Below are 16,921 nucleotides of genomic sequence, written 5' to 3'. Positions count from 1 at the left end.
GTCAGAGAGAGAGCCAGAGCGAGATGTATATTGTTATTTATCAGGATAAGAAGAGAATCAACAAGGAAGATAGTTTTAATAAGTATATAAGAAATTATATTTGAAATTTGTTGAACTTCAGCCGTCCTTTTCTAGAGGGGTGGCAGTTCTTTGGATTATTAAGTGCGGGAAACAAAGTGGCTATCTAAGAAACTTTAAAAAAAATAAAAACAACAACAACAACTGCTAATAATTTGGTATTTTCATATTTAAGAGGCACCAAGTCAAAGAATGGTTAGAGATGTGGCCAACCGCTGAATGTTAGATATTAAGCAATTTGGCAAGAGGGCTGATAGATCTTCTGTCGATCGAAGTCCTCCTTATTTTGGTGGATTTGTAGTATACCTATCAACTAAAGTGTCACACTACCATTGATTTCAAATTTCATGAAGACTTCGACGCCAACAATCTTCTTTATCTCTTCCCTTTTCACCAATGCTTAATTAGATTTTGCTTTTCTGTTATCAATGTTGAGGAAAATAAGCATCGTGCATAGCTAGACTTCTTTTAGAAAGTTGAATCAGGCATCCATCTTGGTCCTCCATCCAATCATCAAGGCTTAGATATGCTCTCAACCGTTAATTTGTTTATTAGAAGCCAGCCAAAAGCCACTGCCAATAATGGCCAAGATTTCTGCTGGATCCCATCGGGTAGGCAGCCCCTTTTAAACATGTTCTTTGCTTTAATATTTGCATCCGGATCTTGTGCCATTTTCGATCATTTTAAATATATCTAAGATTTTTTTTTCATCTTAATTAATTTGTATATTTCTCTATTGGTCCCTTAATAATAAACAGAACACTATTTTTTTTGCCGATCTACAACTAATCGAGCTGAATTGCTCTGGATTTAAGGAAGTGATCTATTGCTTAAGTTAATCCTTGGTTCACTTTCAGTGGGCAAGTGGAGCAGAATTCTTAGCTCACATCATTGTGCATGTCGATGGTGAAGCTAGAAATATTTGGCTAAGAGGCATTAGTGACTGTTTGAAGAGGCCCTAGCTGCTCTTGTCCGTGGTTGAGGGCGGGGTCAGGAGACTGAGGGACCATTCATCAACTAAAGAAGGTCGAGTCAGGCGTGCCGACCTAGCTAGGCCTGTGTAGGGGCACCTCATTTGGCTGGACTGGGTCTGGCCTCATTCTTAGAGAGCCAAGGATTCTGTTACATAAAAGAGAGATTGAGCCACAGTTGCAACCCTACTAAGTTGTGGGGATGAGACAACCTCCCTTAAAAAAAAAAAATCTGCCCTAAGTAGGGGCAAATATTTATTGAAAAGGGAAGGCGGCCGCCATCCCCGATGCCGTGGAGGGGGGTGGGGGCGACTGCGATCCCCCATTCAAAAGGGGAGAAGGTGGTATCCCTTCCCACTGCAAATTCTTTTTGCAGTGGGGAGGCCGTTGCCTCTCCTAGGTGGCTGCAGCGACACTGCCGGGGCCTAGCCAGCAGCCGGGCAGCTCCTTGTGTTACCCGTCATACTCCCCTTATGCCATTAAATAGTGGTGTAGCCACATGATATAGTGATGTTTTGATATATTTGACTGTTATACATACATGTAAGTAAGTGACTCAAAAAAATTAAAGGTATTGAATGAGTGCTCATACATCCTTTTAGCACATAAGTTAGTTGAGTGTTTGGAAGCTTCTAATTAAGTATCTTGTTGCTGAGAGGTTGGACATGACTAAAGCCTATGTCAGAATTTGTTGGTCATTTCTTAGAGATGCCATGAAATTTTTTGGATTTAATGATCAGTGGGTCGAGAGATAGGATAGCTGCTCAAGTTAATGGTTCGGTCGGGAACTTTTGGGATATGAAGGGAGGGCTTAGACAAAGCGATCCCTTGTCACCCTACCTCTTCGTTATAACCATGGAGATTTCTGCTAGAGTTGAAGACGAGAGAGCTTTTGTCTGGGGTTCAGGTTCCAGAGTGTATTCTATAGGATAATAATGTTCCATTATTTTAACATTTGTAGATGATGTTCCGGTGTTTTGTAGGGTTGAATTTAAAGACTTTCTTCAAGTTATAGGTTCACGCTCTGGGCCAGCCAAAGTAAATCGCACGTCTCGTTCCTGTAAAAGTAGAGCAGCGTCGGCTTGTCGAAGTTCTGATTTCATTCTAATCCCTCAGTTCAGAGTCACGAATCCATCTTTTTTTATTGCGCAAGCCAATATAAGATGGTGAGAGTGTTCAAGGCCGAGAGAAAAAGCATATGACCACACAAGGCAAAAGTGGAGTACGTCACCACAAGCATTGATGACAAGAACGTCAGTAAGTAGTAGGTTACAGAGCATCAAGGAAATGCAAGAACAAAGAAGGCAGCATGATCATTTTAGCGGTCGTGATGATAACAATAAACAGATGAGCAAAAATCGATATATGTGAGCTGTCAGGATAGATTAGATCCTATCAGCGTAAGATCTCATAAAGCCTGTAAAATTTTTTCAGTTTTATTTTCTGCCTTGAAACATTCCCTATTAAAGGCTTACATCTGACAAGGCCTTGCAAGTTGGAAGATTTGTTAATCGATAAAGAAGGTTGACAATCAATTGTAATATATATATATATATATATATTAAGTTAATGATGACTCTGTCTACTTAGAATTATTCAACCATATAACTAAGGTTGTTCATTTAAAGTAGATAGATGGTTGAAAAAAAAATAAGAAAAAAAAAGTTGCAAATTAATACTAAATTATGACTAAAATGTCATTTGCCTCTTTTTCTTTGTTTTTCTTTTAACGGTGCATTCTGTTAGATCGGATGACCCTAATTATATTGTTTGGTAACTCTGAAAGCTACAGTCGCATTCGATTTCCATATATATATAAGAGAATAAAAAACACTTGTTTTGTAACTGGTTCAATAAGAAATAAGAGAAAATTGGAGAAGCTGTGGATGTGGGAGGGTTTCTCCCACAGCCACTAAAAGTTTTGCACTTTTGTTTTTTTAGTTCCTTGCTTGTGATTCTTAAATCAGGATAAATAGATGTCGGATGATTCAATCTTGCTGGATATCAGATATTATCGATGACTAAAATTTAAAAATCTTTAGTTAGTCTAGAAACAGACACCAATATTGACATTAATAATGGTTTAAGCTGCAGGTATGATTTTGCATGGCTTTGGCAAGAACTTATGATCATTTTAGCAACGAACTTTTAAATTTTAATCCTCCAGTAATTATCTGGTATCCAGGAGCATTGATTTTTTCAGTCCACATCCATTGGCTGCTTAACATTCAAGAGCTTCTACTTTAGTACATGTAAAGGAAAGTTTTTTTTTCCCATCTTTTTCCAAGGCATCGGCGTATCGCATAAGGTCACCATCATGAACTCATCCTTTGCCAAGTTTTCCTTTTTTTTTTTTAAGAGTGAGTGGTTAATTCCACCGCTCCTAAAAGTAAAAGAGGCTACTGCCCTCCTCTCCTATGCCCGCCTCCCTGTGTTTCCACAGAGCATGCTTCAGAACCTTTTAATGTCCAAAGGTAGAGTACACTGTCGGATGATTCAATCTTGCTGGATATCAGATATTATCGATCACTAAAATTTAAAAATCTTTAGTTAGTCTAGAAACAAACACCAATATTGACATTAATAATGGTTTAAGCTGCAGCTATGATTTTGCATGGCTTTGGCAAGAACTTATGATCATTTTAGCAACGAACTTTTAAATTTTAATCCTCCAATAATTATCTGGTATCAAGGAGGATTGATTTTTTCAGTCCACATCCATTGGTTGCTTAACATTCAAGAGCTTCTACTTTAGTATATGTAAAGGAAAGTTTTTTTTCCCATCTTTTTCCAAGGCATCGGGGTATCGCATAAGGTCACCACCGATGAACTCATCCTTTGCCAAGTTTTTCTTTTTTTTTTTAAGAGTGAGTGGTTAATTCCACTGCCCCTAAAAGAGGCTACTGCCCTCCTCCCCTATGCCCGCCTTCCAGTGTTTCCACATAGCATGCTTCAGAACCTTTTAATGTCCAAAGGTAGAGTACACTGAGACGTGACAGTGACCACTCTAAGACTCGAACATGAGTCCTTAGAAGAGCTGGACCACCTTGTGATCTAGCATGCTACCACCCCTCGGGATATAGTTTGCCAAGTTACTGGTGTCTCCGTTGGCCTCTACCTCACTCCTCTCTCTCTGGTTCCAACAAGAAGGTCCCTGTCTTTATGTATGCCTGCAGAATTGGCCATTGTATGAAGACTTCCTACTCCTAGTCCCATCATGCACGTCTTTTGCAATGTCATTCTCGTCTAAGCTAAGAAAGGGGATGATGAAGCAGAGGCATCGCTGAGAGTCCACAACAACTTTGACAAGGTTTTATGGGTCGATTGCAAAACAGGGCCAACCTTGTCCACCACCTGGTGAAGTCTGCTAGTGGTTATCTGGGGAGGTCAAGTTTCTTTGCTAGAGCCCCTCAAAAAAACTCTTCAATCAGATCCCCATTGCTCACCTTATGTGATGTCTCATCAAGCCGACTTGAACCTACTTGTTTGAACTTGACTGGAGCTTGACTCCTTTGATAAAGGAGTCAAAGGAGTCAGGATCGAGTTAAAAGGTGACTCTTTAAGAAACTGAGTTGAGCCCAAGCTAGACAGGCCCAGCTCACTAAACTTGATTAAACTTGTGGAAATAGAATATGTGAAAGACATGTCATGTTGCCATCACAAAAAAGGAATGGTGCTGCAATGGTTTCCTCCTTGCTAGCAAGGACCAAGTTTGCAATTTGAACCGAACCTGATCGTTTCCATTCAGGTTAAATAAGTACTATTTTATGAACGGCTTGGCTCAAGCTAGAACCTGGCTCGAGCTTAACCAAGCTCATTTCAAGCTACCCAAACCCCCATGAATTGGATGATGTTGTATCGTAACTCCTTGGTTGTTGTGGACAAAATCCCTTTTGCAGCGATGGTTGTAAGATGAAAAATGATAGCTTCAAGTGTCGTAGCGCAAGCACGCAGTAAGGTGGCTGCAAAGGGTTAGCAATTTGAATTTCGTAAATATTGTCTTTGTAACACTTTAAAAATTTAATCTCGTATTGAAGATTCGAATCTTCAAAAACTTATAAAAGATGTTATTAAACAGATGGTTGTCCTAATTCCTATCCTCTTTAAGATTGAAACCAAAACTGCTAGGAGGCAAGTTTAAATCCGCTGAACCAAGAGTCCGAACTTAGAAATGGATCGAGTTGTAACAATAACAAATGCGACCCTCAAACTTATTATAGGTCTACTTAGATCTCAATGCAAGCCAAAACTTTGAACCTTGAAAGGATAAGGGTACCTTGAGAGTTTTGCGCTTAAAGTGGTTTTTCCTAAATAAACATTGAAAAAGGATGAAGAATGATAACACAAGGGTATACTTGTAATTTCAAATCCCACTCAATATTTCGTATGGTCTTACATGGTTGAGGCAGCTATCTGAGAATTATCTTGAAACGTCCAGTACCAAATATAATACTTCAAAAGCTGACCGGCTGTTTGTAAATCTCCCAATCATTGAGCCGGTAATTCTTTCAAACCATTGTAATTACCTTTAACTAATATTCAAGTGAGCATGTCTATATATATATATATATATATATATATATACAATCGGCTAGCCTTGTTGCTTTCATTGACATTTTATGATGAACAAAGGGATGAGGAAAGAAGGAGATATGAGAAATAAATGTGACATTATTTCAACATTACTAACAAAGACTCCCAACTTGAGAGAGAGGAAGAGAGAGAGATAAATGTAACATTGAAATAGAGAATAAATGCATATGATTACCTACAAATAGAGATGACGGTATGCAAACATCGTTGACAACCGATCTCCATCACACAAAACGTAAAGCTATGAGAACCGACGAATACAACAAGCTCAATATGAAGGGAACAATGCAATAAGAACTTGAGAGCACAGCCCGAGGGACAAAACCCAACGATGGAAACTCTGCAACACATTTTGTCCAATTGAAGCTTAAATCTTGTGATGAATTTGTGGAAGCCAAGGGAACCACCAATCCACAAGTCACCACAGCGCTATAGCTAGTCGCATTCACAGGGCCAAGCTTCAACCGCACCTCAGCGAAGAAATTAACATCAAACTGAAACCAACCTTGGGCTCTTTGCAGGATAAAATCACTTGCAACAACGTAGCTGTTATCCATCTGTAATTGTCCGGCGAACGAAGGACGAAGCATCGAAACGTTCAATGGTGCCTGATAGAAACATGGCAGCGACACCTCTGCAAACTGCTCTTCACCATAGAAGGCCATTGCTTGAAGCCTTTCATAGAAGAACCCACTTCTCTTGTTGGGGTTCCTCACAGAGACATCCAGTGTAAGATTGTAACTTAATATTCTTCTATGCCGAAGGCTGAATTCTACTAATGATGCCTTTTGTAAGCTAACTTGCAACATGGTTGGCCTAAGAACGAGCAAAGTGAGGAGGTCATATATGTTGATGAGGATTAAGAAGACAAGAAGAAGCAGAAATAAGGTCCTGAGGATGTAACTGTGGTGGTTATAATGGGGTTTTTCATGGGAACTGAGAGGCTTTTGGTTTAATGATGAATGAGGAGAGATAATTGGAATACCTTGATCAGTGCTTGCCTCTTGCTTCATCAGGTGGCTTGTCTTCGAACCTGTCCTTCAGTGGCCTCCTATATCTCTTGAATTGGGAACTAGCGAACTAGGGAGGACGAGGAAGAATAAGAAGGAATCGTCTCCTGGATATTAGACGAAAAGGAGATACGATCGAGTATGGATATTGGACATGGCCTCCACAAATTCTTTCCATGAGCCATTTTTAAACATGAAGCAACCGTTGAAATTTTAAGCAAAAGATAAGGAAACGAAATAGAGCCAAAACATACTAAAGGGTAGTCTGACTTTCCTTTTCTCATCTCCATTTTATAAGAGGTTTGGACTTTGCTATAAATTTGCTCGGAAAGTCGTCGCTTCATCTACTGTATAGCGTTGTGGGTGACCACTACCAGATCCAATTATATATGACAGTTTGAAGACGTGATAGCCTGAATCTGGAATCTCTAAGGAAAGCAGATGGCAGTAGACTTCAAATGCTATCCGGAACTCTTTTCGGTCGGTGTAGCTCCTGATCATCGCGTTGTGCAGGTAGGTACTCTGCTTGTTGGTCCAGGAGAAGATGGTGCCGGCTTCTCGCATCCGGCCGCAGTTGACGAAGGTGGCGGCAAGCTTGGCTCGGAGGAAATCATGGTGAGAGATGCCACGAACGATGAGACGGGCGTGGGTTCGTAGTAATTTGGGGAGATTCTTGGTGCCCAAGCAGAAACCCAGAAGAGAAGAGTAGTGGGAATGTGAGTGGACAACGGATGTTGCTGCGATGGCTAAATATTTAAATCTATCCTTAGAAAAACCACACTATACCATAAATCATTGCATGGTGTTTTTAACGATGAGTCATCCGGTAATACTTGGCAGTCTTGTTGATTTCAATTTACACATATACCTTCTTTTTTGTCTCGTTCCCTCTTCTCTCTTTTTTCTTGCACCATGAAATTGGTAGATCCAACAAGGAAAGGGACATGGAAAATTCACCTATTTAGAGAGGATTTCCCAAGAAAGAGAGAGCTGAATACGAGTCAGAAGATTATGAAAAATCTCTAAATAATTACTCATGGAAGGACAATATGACATTGTTTACTGACCATTGCATCATTCATCAAACGTTTGAGGATATGCTAATTTCCTTAAGATGGGCTTCGACCTTATGTTGCATATGCCTAACAACACGCGCCACACAGCACCATCAGGCTCCCACTCCATCTCTTCAACTAGCCTCCTTGCCTGTTCAAACAGACCATCCCTACCAAGCAATCCCACCACACAAGTGTAATGTTCCAATTTCCTCTTCAACCCCCAGTCGACCTCCATCTTCTTCCAATACTCCAACCCCCTCTCCACCATCCCTGAATGCCAGCATGCCGCCAAAACGGACGTCAACACCACCTCATCGGGCTCCTCTCCTGCAGCCCTCATCTCCTCGAACACCTTCAGAGCGTCGTTTCCCAGGCCATGCATCGCATACGCTCCCACCATCGAAGACCACGAAATCAAGTTTCTATGACACATTTCATCGAACACTTGGCGCGCTCGCTCCAGGCACCCACATTTCCCATACATGGTGATGAGGGTATTGCCAACTAAAATATCTGAATCGACTCCACAAACAAAGATGACGCCATGAATCTGTCGACCTATCTGCAAAGCTGACCAGTTCGCAGAAGCTTTTAGGATCGCCGAGAAGGTCGAGTTGTCCGGTCTGCGGCCGGAGGAAAGAAGATGGCAGTAGACTTCGAATGCTCTGCGAAACCCCTTGCGGTTGGTGTAGCCCCTGATCATGGCGTTGTGGAGGAAGGTGCTCTGCTTGTTGGTCCAGGAGAAGATGGTGCCGGCTTCTTGCATCCGGCCGCAGCTGGCGTAGGCCGCGGCAAGCTTGGCTCGGAGGAAATCATGGTGAGAAATGCCATGGACGACGAGACGGCCGTGGGTTTGCAGTAATTTGGGGAGATTCTTGGTGCCCAAGCAGAAATCCAGAAGAGAAGAGTAGGTGGGGATGTCGATACGATTGGGCATGGCGTCAAGTCGGGTGAAAGGCGAAGCTGGTTATATATATGCCGCCTTTTATAAATTTTGTTGCGTCATTTTAAACTGTCAATAAAAAAAAAAGAGATTTGAGAATTTGATAAAGTAAAATTTTGTTATTGTGATTAATATATATTTTTAAATAGTAGAAAATTATCTTGACTTTTTTTTTTCATGATTGTATTATTTTATTCTTATAAACATCATCTATTACTCATTTTTTGTGTCATCTTATGCATTTATAAATTCCATTATAAGATTATTTCATACCCCTTAATTCATGTTTATATTTAGCATGACCTCATACTTTTTGTGTTATTTTCTTACACATATTTGTTATTCATCCACATTGTCTTATATATATTTATTATTTCATATCAATTTGTTATTTTATACACTTGTTATTTCAGGAGGCAAAATTTTCACAAAGGCCTCATTCTTGAATATTATTCTAAATTAACGAAACAATTTTTAAGAAAATAACTCTCAAACTCAATTTTTACCATATATAGCGGATTCACATAGTCAGAAGAAGTACGGCCCAATCCAAAATCAGGTCCAGATCAAACTGTGGTCCAGTGTGATATGGTTGCCAAACAACCACTAAGAATGAAAGACTACCTAAAGGTCGATTCTAACTAAAATCCAAAAGCTATATTCAAACAATACCAATATCTAAGACAGTCTAAAAATAACCTAAAAACAACACCAATATCTAAGACAGTCTAAACATAACCTAAATTAAAGAGGCTTACTTGAATTTAATCAAGTCGAGTTCGTATAACTCTAATTGAATTTGTTGATAAACTCGAGTTTTCAGTTAATTTCAAGCTCTAACAATTCATTTGTTTTGTCGAGTGAGTTCGAATCAAGCTCGAGTTGGTTGAATTTTTACTGAGCCCCATCCATTGGGTTATTGGAGTATTATGTAATCTAATTTAAGGGGGAGCGGTCAAAGGAAGAGATAAGAGTTCCAACCCGATCCTTTACCCCTCGGGCTTTACCACTTTTTTTCAAAGCGGTTATTAGGAACCAGACCCGAACCGTTCAAAGGTGAAGAACGAAGGCAGAGGCAGCCAGCAAACGGCCAGGGGAAGACGGGCGCTCGTCTCGTTGGCGGTCCAGCCTGTTGGATCGCCGTCCACACCCTTTTTAAATCCATCCGTTTCGCCCCCAACAGGAAGGACAGGTTCGATATCGGATCCCGTCCGACCTCGGAGGCCACCTGTTCGGAAAACCGGCGCCGGGGAGGCGAGAGAGCGCGGGGCCTGATGGAAGGGAGCAGGCGGAGCACCCGGGTTGTGGTGATCGGAGGTGGTCCCGCCGGCTCCCTCATCGCCCGCACTCTCCAGTTCGTCGCCGACGTCGTCCTCATTGATCCGTATGCTTCTCCCTCACCCCCTTCAGTCTTTCGATCTTCCTTTCCTTCGCATTTTCCTCATTTTTTTGGCTTTATATTCGTTTTTTGTTTTGAAATGTCGACGATCAGCTTTTGAAGGAATAACACGAAGAAAACTCAATGTCCCAATTATTTGAATTTGGCCGCTTGAATCAGATAAACGAAACGCGATTGAATGAAAAAACTTTTCCAGAAATGCTCGTGTTGTTATTATAGCGTTGGAAGCCTTGATAGGCGACGTTGTGTAATTTTTTTTTATCGTATTTAATGAGTGAAATTTTCTGATAACTGAGATGCCAAATGATCAAGTTCTTCATGAAAATTATTGTTGTTCTTTTCGAAAATATTGGCAACACGAAAGAATTGGCAACACGAAAGAATCTTTCTCTAAGGTTGGGTTGGGGCATACACTGTGTTCCAATTAGTATTTCATAAAATTTTCCTAATTTTTTGAACAAATTCATGAAATAAAATTCCTGTTGCCAATAGGGTTTACATGTATACATTTCTTTCTTAGCTTTTTGTCATTTTGTGAGCTTTGCTAAGTTTTTTTTTTTTAGCCAACATTAAGGACATTAGCTCTAATTCGGAAATCTCAAACAAAATGGCATTTTCTCCAAATTGATGCAACATTTTCTTTTAAGAAATCAACTATTCAATTACTAGCGGAAAATGCTTCTTTTTGCTGCCATTTTCTTTTCTGAAATTTCTTCAACACGTTCTTTTGCTTTCTCCCCTTTTTTGAGAGTTTGCTCAACAGCATGATATAGGAATCCCTAGGGGACAGCCCAAGGGACAGAATAGCACGAGCATCTCGGCTAATTGGTCATCCTAAATGAGTTCACAGGAAGGAGTATTTCGAAGTTCCCTGGGCAGCACTGAGGTGTGCAGTGGAGCCCAAGTTTGCCGAGAGATCACTGATCAACCACAAGGAGTACTTGACCAATGCAAGGCTCGTTACCTCAACCGCTGTCGATTTAACGGAGAGGGAGATCATAACTGCAAATGGACGGTGGATAAGCTACGATTATCTCGTCATTGCCACCGGACACCCGACCTCTGTTCCGTTAACTCGAACTGAACGGCTGAAACAGTTCAAGGAGGGTATGCATTGTATCGAAGCAATGGCTGCTCATCTTTTCCATGGATTGCAACGGTGCGAAATTTGTGCTCAGTTGTAACCTTTTCTTGTGCACTTTATGGCAGCCCATGAACAAATGAAATCAGCCAACTCTGTTCTGATTATTGGAGGAGGGCCAACCGGGGTGGAACTCGCCGGCGAGATTGCCAGTGACTTCCCTGCGAAGCAGGTGACCCTTGTTCATAAAGGGTTGAGACTGGTGGAGTTCATCGGCTCAAAGGCTTCCGCGAAAACCTTCTCGTGGTTAACTTCTAAGAACGTGAAGGTTCTGTTGAACCAAGAGATAACTGTGGATCAACTGAACAGCAAGCAGACTGAATTTGTGACAACTGAAGGTACCAAAGTTCAGGCGGATTGTTGGTTCAACTGCACTGGGAAGGAACTCGGATCCTCGTGGTTAAGGGAGGGCATTTTGAAAGACCGCGTGAACAAACAAGGACAGGTGATGGTCGATGAACATTTGCGAGTTCTAGGAACCAAAACCATTTTCGCCATTGGAGACATCAACGACACTGCAGTAAGTTTTCCTTATCTTTTTTTCTTTACTTTCCTTCTTTTGAAGCATCTGACTAGCGTTTAGGAAATTCACTCACACCAAGAGGAATTGGTAGGTCCTGGCAAATTTTAACTCCCACGCATTTAAAGTACTCCAAGGCTCAGCGTTTTGCTCTATTACTTTGCTTTAGTTAGATGTGCTCTGGTTTTTGTTAAAAAGGAAAATCTGCTTTGAGTTTGATTCAACCAACAATAAGCTTTGTCCTTTCCAATGTGAATTAGGTTCACTGTGATACCAACCATAGGAACCTCATTTGCACATGGAATTGCACCTTCCTGTGCTTCTATTGAGCAGCCTAAATAGAATATGTTTTCAATTTCAGATTAGCCATAGTTTCACCTGCTTTTTTCTTGATCTATACTATAAGATTCGTCTACCATAAAATAACTAGCGTAAGGGAAGTGTTACATGGTGTACGTCAAAGACCTTCTAAAAGTGTAAAAAGGCTCAATTTGCCTCAGAGCTTCTGCTTTTCTTTGGTTTTCCTTTTTGTGTATGGCGCATTATTGACTTGATAGAAACAAAGGAACCTTGTGAATGTTGACATAAATGCGTGATAAACAGGAATCAAAGCAAGGGTATATCGCTCAAAAACACGCAATTCTGACGGCAAAGAACATTAAGTTGTTGATCAAGGGAGGAAAAGAGAGTCATCTGTCAAGCTACAAGCCTGCCTCGACCATGGCCATTGTCAGTTTAGGGAGGAAAGAAGCAGTTGCCCAGTTGCCTTTCTTTACGGCCATTGGACACATACCAGGAATGCTCAAATCGAAGGACCTATTTATTGGGAAAACGAGAAGAGAATTAGGGTTAGATCCTGATGGTATATGACCACTTGATGCTTTCTTCCTTTCTTGCCAATCGGCAAACGGGAGAAATGTGGAGGAATTGTGGTGCATGCATGTACTGTGTTTATTAATATGCACACGCGTGAAAGACATCTACCCTACTTCTTGACAATTCCAATGTTCTACTGTTGCCCATTACACGCGCTTCTCCACATTCAAGTTGCTACACAGTCGACACTGATGGGGGAGCCAAATTTCTATATATACACTGAAGAATTCATAGCTATGTGGTATTCATTATGTATTTGTATGAAGTAGGGATAAGGTCGATGTGATGGTGACAACATGGCATTCTTCAACTTAAAGGTTGTCACAGTATTACCATCATATGCCGGTCCATATCCCGACTGACACTCGTGAATGATGAAACTTTCTGGAAAGTTTCTGCAATGAATGTTTTATGTTGTGGAGAGTTCCTGAACCTAAGGTACAGTTTCAAGCGCAGTCACACGTGCTGGGAAAAACTGGCACATCGCACATACATCCAGACAATTTCATAAGAAATTGTTGTACACGCAAATTAAGTCTGCTAAACTTTTTTGAAGTATGAATGTCTAATTCCATTAAAATTGAAACTACTAGTAAACTTAGGTAGTTTTCATGCCCAGGTCTAATCTACGGCAGCCGAAATACAACGGTTCTTTTTACATCACACAAACTTAAATGGTGAAAAGACGAACGATTTTTTCTTTTCTAAAACTTATTTTAATCAAAACATTTTTTTTAATTCTCGAGGGACTGGCCCGATGGATAGGGCGGGGTTAGCAGGCGGCTGTTTCTGTTTCGAATTATTGAGACATTAACTTTATGTGCTGCTAAAAAGGGCATTGATAAATACTCTCCAGGATGTTATGGACCCTATAGGTTTTAATGGAACAACCTAGTTATATACACCATAATGGTGCATGAAAATTTAGTGTGTTAGTACAGTAAATAACAAAAATACCCTAAAAAATTATAAAGACAATTAAAAAGATTTTTTTTGAATAATTTCAAAATTGAACCTTTTTTTTTCTTTTAGTGTATGTTTGTTGCGTGCGCCGGTCTCTCTTCTCCAAATGGAATCATGCTGAGAGGGGGAGTGTAGAGACTCGTAATCTGCTCCAATTTTTAGTCAAATTCATGGAACACTGATACAATGTTTCTCTTACCAAATGTGTTCATTATGTGACATCCAAAATAGAGAAAAGGTCTAAAATAAGGACGATCTCAGAAAATGAGAATAATACCGAAGCAATAGTGGCAATGATCAGTTTTTTTTTTCTCAAGAAATGTGTGGATTGAGGTAGAGGAGATTTGGCTTTTTAAGGGAAACAGCAACAGCAACACCATTATTTGGTTCTTCCATTGGTTTGCTTCTCTCCATAGGGAAGGGGAAGATCAAACACGCCCTTTGGTTCTCCGCATGGACCAAGATGATCAGCAGTGTCCTCTACATGGAAGACGAAGATCAGAAGTCGCACAAAAAATCAAATGTATGCCATCAAAAAATGGAGTGTGAGATGAAATCCCATTTATCACGTCTGATATGACATGCTACAATTCGAACCAGACATTTTCTTCTATCCCCAAATGTGAAGATAGTCTCTCAAATATGGGAAGTGGTCATTGAGAATATTTGATTCACCATTAATCTTAGAACAAAAGCGCAGATCCTTTTCTCAAATAACAAGCGAATCCCAATATTTACATTAGTGTCTTTTGAGGTTGCATGTATGTTTTTTTTATCAAGGAAGTAAGGTTGGTCCATGGTAACCAAACTAATGAGAAGATATCGATAAGATATATATATATAAGTGTACTAGGATAAATGTTTAAAGATGCTCATTTAAAAATAAAGAAATTTTAAAAAACTTGTGTGGGCAACTAGTCACACCAATCACCATGTGGCTCCGCCACTGCGCATGATGTTAAACTAAACTGAACTGATCACCAATCAAGTTGTACTGCTTACCACTGGTCAATGACTTCCGAGTGGCTGCACTAAAAACCAAAAAGTCGTCAGCAAACATGAGACATTTCCTATCATAAAATAAACGAGATTCAAGCAGTTTGGAACTTCGAATCAAATGATTGTGGTTCCATTGAAACAAGCTCTCATTCATAACTTAGCCACGAAACTGTTCCATGTGTCACCACTTAACATGACATCAACAGATCCCAAAGCGAGACAAGTTACAATCAGCTTGGATGAAAACTCAACCAAGCGCACTGTGTTTAATGAACTCCCAACAATCGAATGTCACTTTTTAAATCTGAATCCAATCTAATTTTTTAATTTAATATATATATTTTTTTTGGCATATCTAATTTTTTTTTTTTGGAACCGGTTTGATCGAATATCTGATTTGATTCAAATTGGATAAACATTAACATCCCTACTTGCCTCCTTAATAGATCATAAGATGAACATTTCTGATATTTTTTCTCAAAAGAGATTGGTCTCGTTTCGGAATTACACAAAAAAAAGTTGTCCTGCCTTATTTTAGATTCCGTGATGCATTTATGGTCATCAACTTGGCAGAAGTACAACTTGAAACGCGTGTTTTCTTCGTTGTCTACGACTTCCCAACCGCGTGGGGTCTTGTAATCCTTCAAAATTTAAGAATACAGTAGGGACCAAATTAATTGTTGCATTCTGGTCTACATATTTGAATCCGTAGACCAGTTCCTTGGCTTCTTCGTGGAATTTTATAGAAATCAAGAGTAAGCAAAAGTTCTAGGAAATTGTAATAGTTATTTCATCCCCAAGATCCAAGTAAATCAGTTCATAGGTCAAGAAATTTCTAAGAAATTGTAATAGTAATAGTTATTTCTTCCCCAAGATCCAAGTAAATCCGTCCACACATGCAACTTCAAGTCACATCATCATGGTTAAAAGTTGAAGGAAGAAAAAATTAGAAGATCAGTTTTTTGTGTTATATATTCAGAATTAAGATTCCCAATGATCTCAAATCACCTTGAACCTCGTATCGGAACTAAAAAAATGCCCGTAAATTGACTCGGTTTGACCCCGAATAAAAGAATAAGAATAAGATGCTGTTGTGTACGTCCTACGATCCAATTTTTGAATAAGATCTGGCGCCATTGCCGACCCATTTTGTGATGTGTGACGTCTGCTGAAAGATGTTGTAACAGAACGACTGGTTTAATTTATACATCAAAGCTAGTCCACAAGTACTTGTTTTGATGTCAAAAGCACATCGTTTTTGACATGGTCTTCATTACATGAATATGAGGTATAGGAAGACCATGTACAGTGTCAATGATGAGTACAACAGCGCAAATTGATGTTATCATTTCATAATTCATGTCTTTTTCATGCCAAAGAGGGAGAGAGAGAGAGATATATATAATTTTATAAAGTGACTGTTTACCTTTTTAAAAAAGAAATTATATTCCCTTTATAATTTGTTGAAAATACCAGGAGCCAAAAAATCTTTTTCCTTCGTCACTGCTTACAGTGGGTTGTATTCTTCTCCCGTAAGATATTGACCCAGATTAACGGCTGATATTCCAGCTTCTAGATGGAGTTAGTTAGGCTACTTCTCCATTTTCCCTCCTAAGATATCTGGGAGAGGTCATAGAGATGAAACAGTCAGATTCTCCCGCCTTCTTCTCCATGCAAGTAGCCAATCAGCTTTATGCTTCTGTCTATTCTGAAAATGGTGTTAGTGGGTGTGTTAAAACAGTTTGAGACGTGATCTTATCTTGACCTCGTCATGGTCGCCAATGCTTACTGTCATTTTCCACAACATCACAGTTCGGCTTCACGTCCCCATTTATATATATATATACATGTTCTGAATCTTTTGATATAATACACTCGGATTCATTTTTTAATAATTGTAGCAGTGCATCCATTACTTCTATACATTCCAGAAGATATCTTAAATGCACGTCTATGCGACCACGGACCCTCTTTTTTCCTCCTCGTAAAACTCAACCTCATTCCTTACACGATCAGTTTACCCAAGTCATTGTTAAACGTTGACGCGAGTTTTAGATGGCCCCGCACTTTTGCCTTGACGCTGCTTCCGTTTACGTGCTGGATCGAGCCGAGTTTCGTCGAAGGTCCAAGCTCCATGGGTCGGTCAGGTCCGAAGCCGAAATTATCCGGTGGTTCAGACTCGCGTTCAAACTAATCCCAGCGCCCGTGCCTATCCGAAGGAGAGCGGAGTGGAAAAGAAGGAAAATGGGATTATCATCCAACGCACATTTTAGGGAAACGTTCAACAGTTTCTTGTCCTTTTCAGTAATTTTGTCGACCACTGGCATTGCTTGCTAAGCACGTCTCCTAACTTTTCATTCTTCGAAACCG

General features: G+C 40.0%; 3 protein-coding genes across 4 annotated transcripts; 1 reads left to right on the top strand and 2 right to left on the bottom strand.

The window, feature by feature from the left end:
- Positions 1 to 5,702: 5,702 nt before the first annotated feature.
- On the bottom strand, positions 5,703 to 7,334 carry LOC116266575 (NDR1/HIN1-like protein 10). The gene has a single exon (XM_050081077.1). It carries the CDS (start codon positions 6,653 to 6,655, stop codon positions 5,867 to 5,869), a length of 789 nt encoding a protein of 262 aa, XP_049937034.1. The 5' UTR covers positions 6,656 to 7,334; the 3' UTR covers positions 5,703 to 5,866.
- A 140-nt stretch (positions 7,335 to 7,474) lies between these two features.
- Positions 7,475 to 8,647, bottom strand: LOC116266574 (pentatricopeptide repeat-containing protein At1g03540-like). 2 transcript variants are annotated; one of them, XM_031647832.2, is made up of 2 exons: positions 7,720 to 8,647; positions 7,475 to 7,642 (listed from the first exon to the last, which is right to left on the bottom strand). In XM_031647832.2, exon 1 carries the CDS (start codon positions 8,645 to 8,647, stop codon positions 7,727 to 7,729), a length of 921 nt encoding a protein of 306 aa, XP_031503692.1. In that variant the 3' UTR covers positions 7,475 to 7,642; positions 7,720 to 7,726. The 2 variants fall into 2 exon arrangements, with proteins under 2 accessions (XP_031503692.1, XP_049937033.1); XM_050081076.1 differs by having other exon boundaries at positions 7,475 to 7,609.
- A 1,104-nt stretch (positions 8,648 to 9,751) lies between these two features.
- Positions 9,752 to 13,010, top strand: LOC116266972 (uncharacterized). The gene is made up of 4 exons (XM_031648522.2): positions 9,752 to 10,037; positions 10,903 to 11,159; positions 11,262 to 11,713; positions 12,317 to 13,010. Exons 1-4 carry the CDS (start codon positions 9,928 to 9,930, stop codon positions 12,581 to 12,583), a joined length of 1,086 nt encoding a protein of 361 aa, XP_031504382.1. The 5' UTR covers positions 9,752 to 9,927; the 3' UTR covers positions 12,584 to 13,010.
- Positions 13,011 to 16,921: the final 3,911 nt, after the last annotated feature.

This window comes from Nymphaea colorata, chromosome 13, assembly GCF_008831285.2.
Source record: "Nymphaea colorata isolate Beijing-Zhang1983 chromosome 13, ASM883128v2, whole genome shotgun sequence".
Classification (NCBI taxonomy): domain Eukaryota; kingdom Viridiplantae; phylum Streptophyta; class Magnoliopsida; order Nymphaeales; family Nymphaeaceae; genus Nymphaea; species Nymphaea colorata.
Note: the sequence above shows the minus strand (reverse complement) of the source record. Positions and strands in the feature narration are given on the sequence as shown.

Bases quoted from the DNA above. Each gene is read 5' to 3' on its own strand.
- LOC116266575 (XM_050081077.1), bottom strand. From the start codon at position 6,655: ATGAAGCAAGAGGCAAGCACTGATCAAGGTATTCCAATTATCTCTCCT.
- LOC116266574 (XM_031647832.2), bottom strand. From the start codon at position 8,647: ATGCCCAATCGTATCGACATCCCCACCTACTCTTCTCTTCTGGATTTC.
- LOC116266972 (XM_031648522.2), top strand. From the start codon at position 9,928: ATGGAAGGGAGCAGGCGGAGCACCCGGGTTGTGGTGATCGGAGGTGGT. The intron at 10,038-10,902 runs GTATGCTTCTCC...ATGAGTTCACAG, and splicing joins GACGTCGTCCTCATTGATCC to GAAGGAGTATTTCGAAGTTC. The intron at 11,714-12,316 runs GTAAGTTTTCCT...CGTGATAAACAG, and splicing joins GAGACATCAACGACACTGCA to GAATCAAAGCAAGGGTATAT.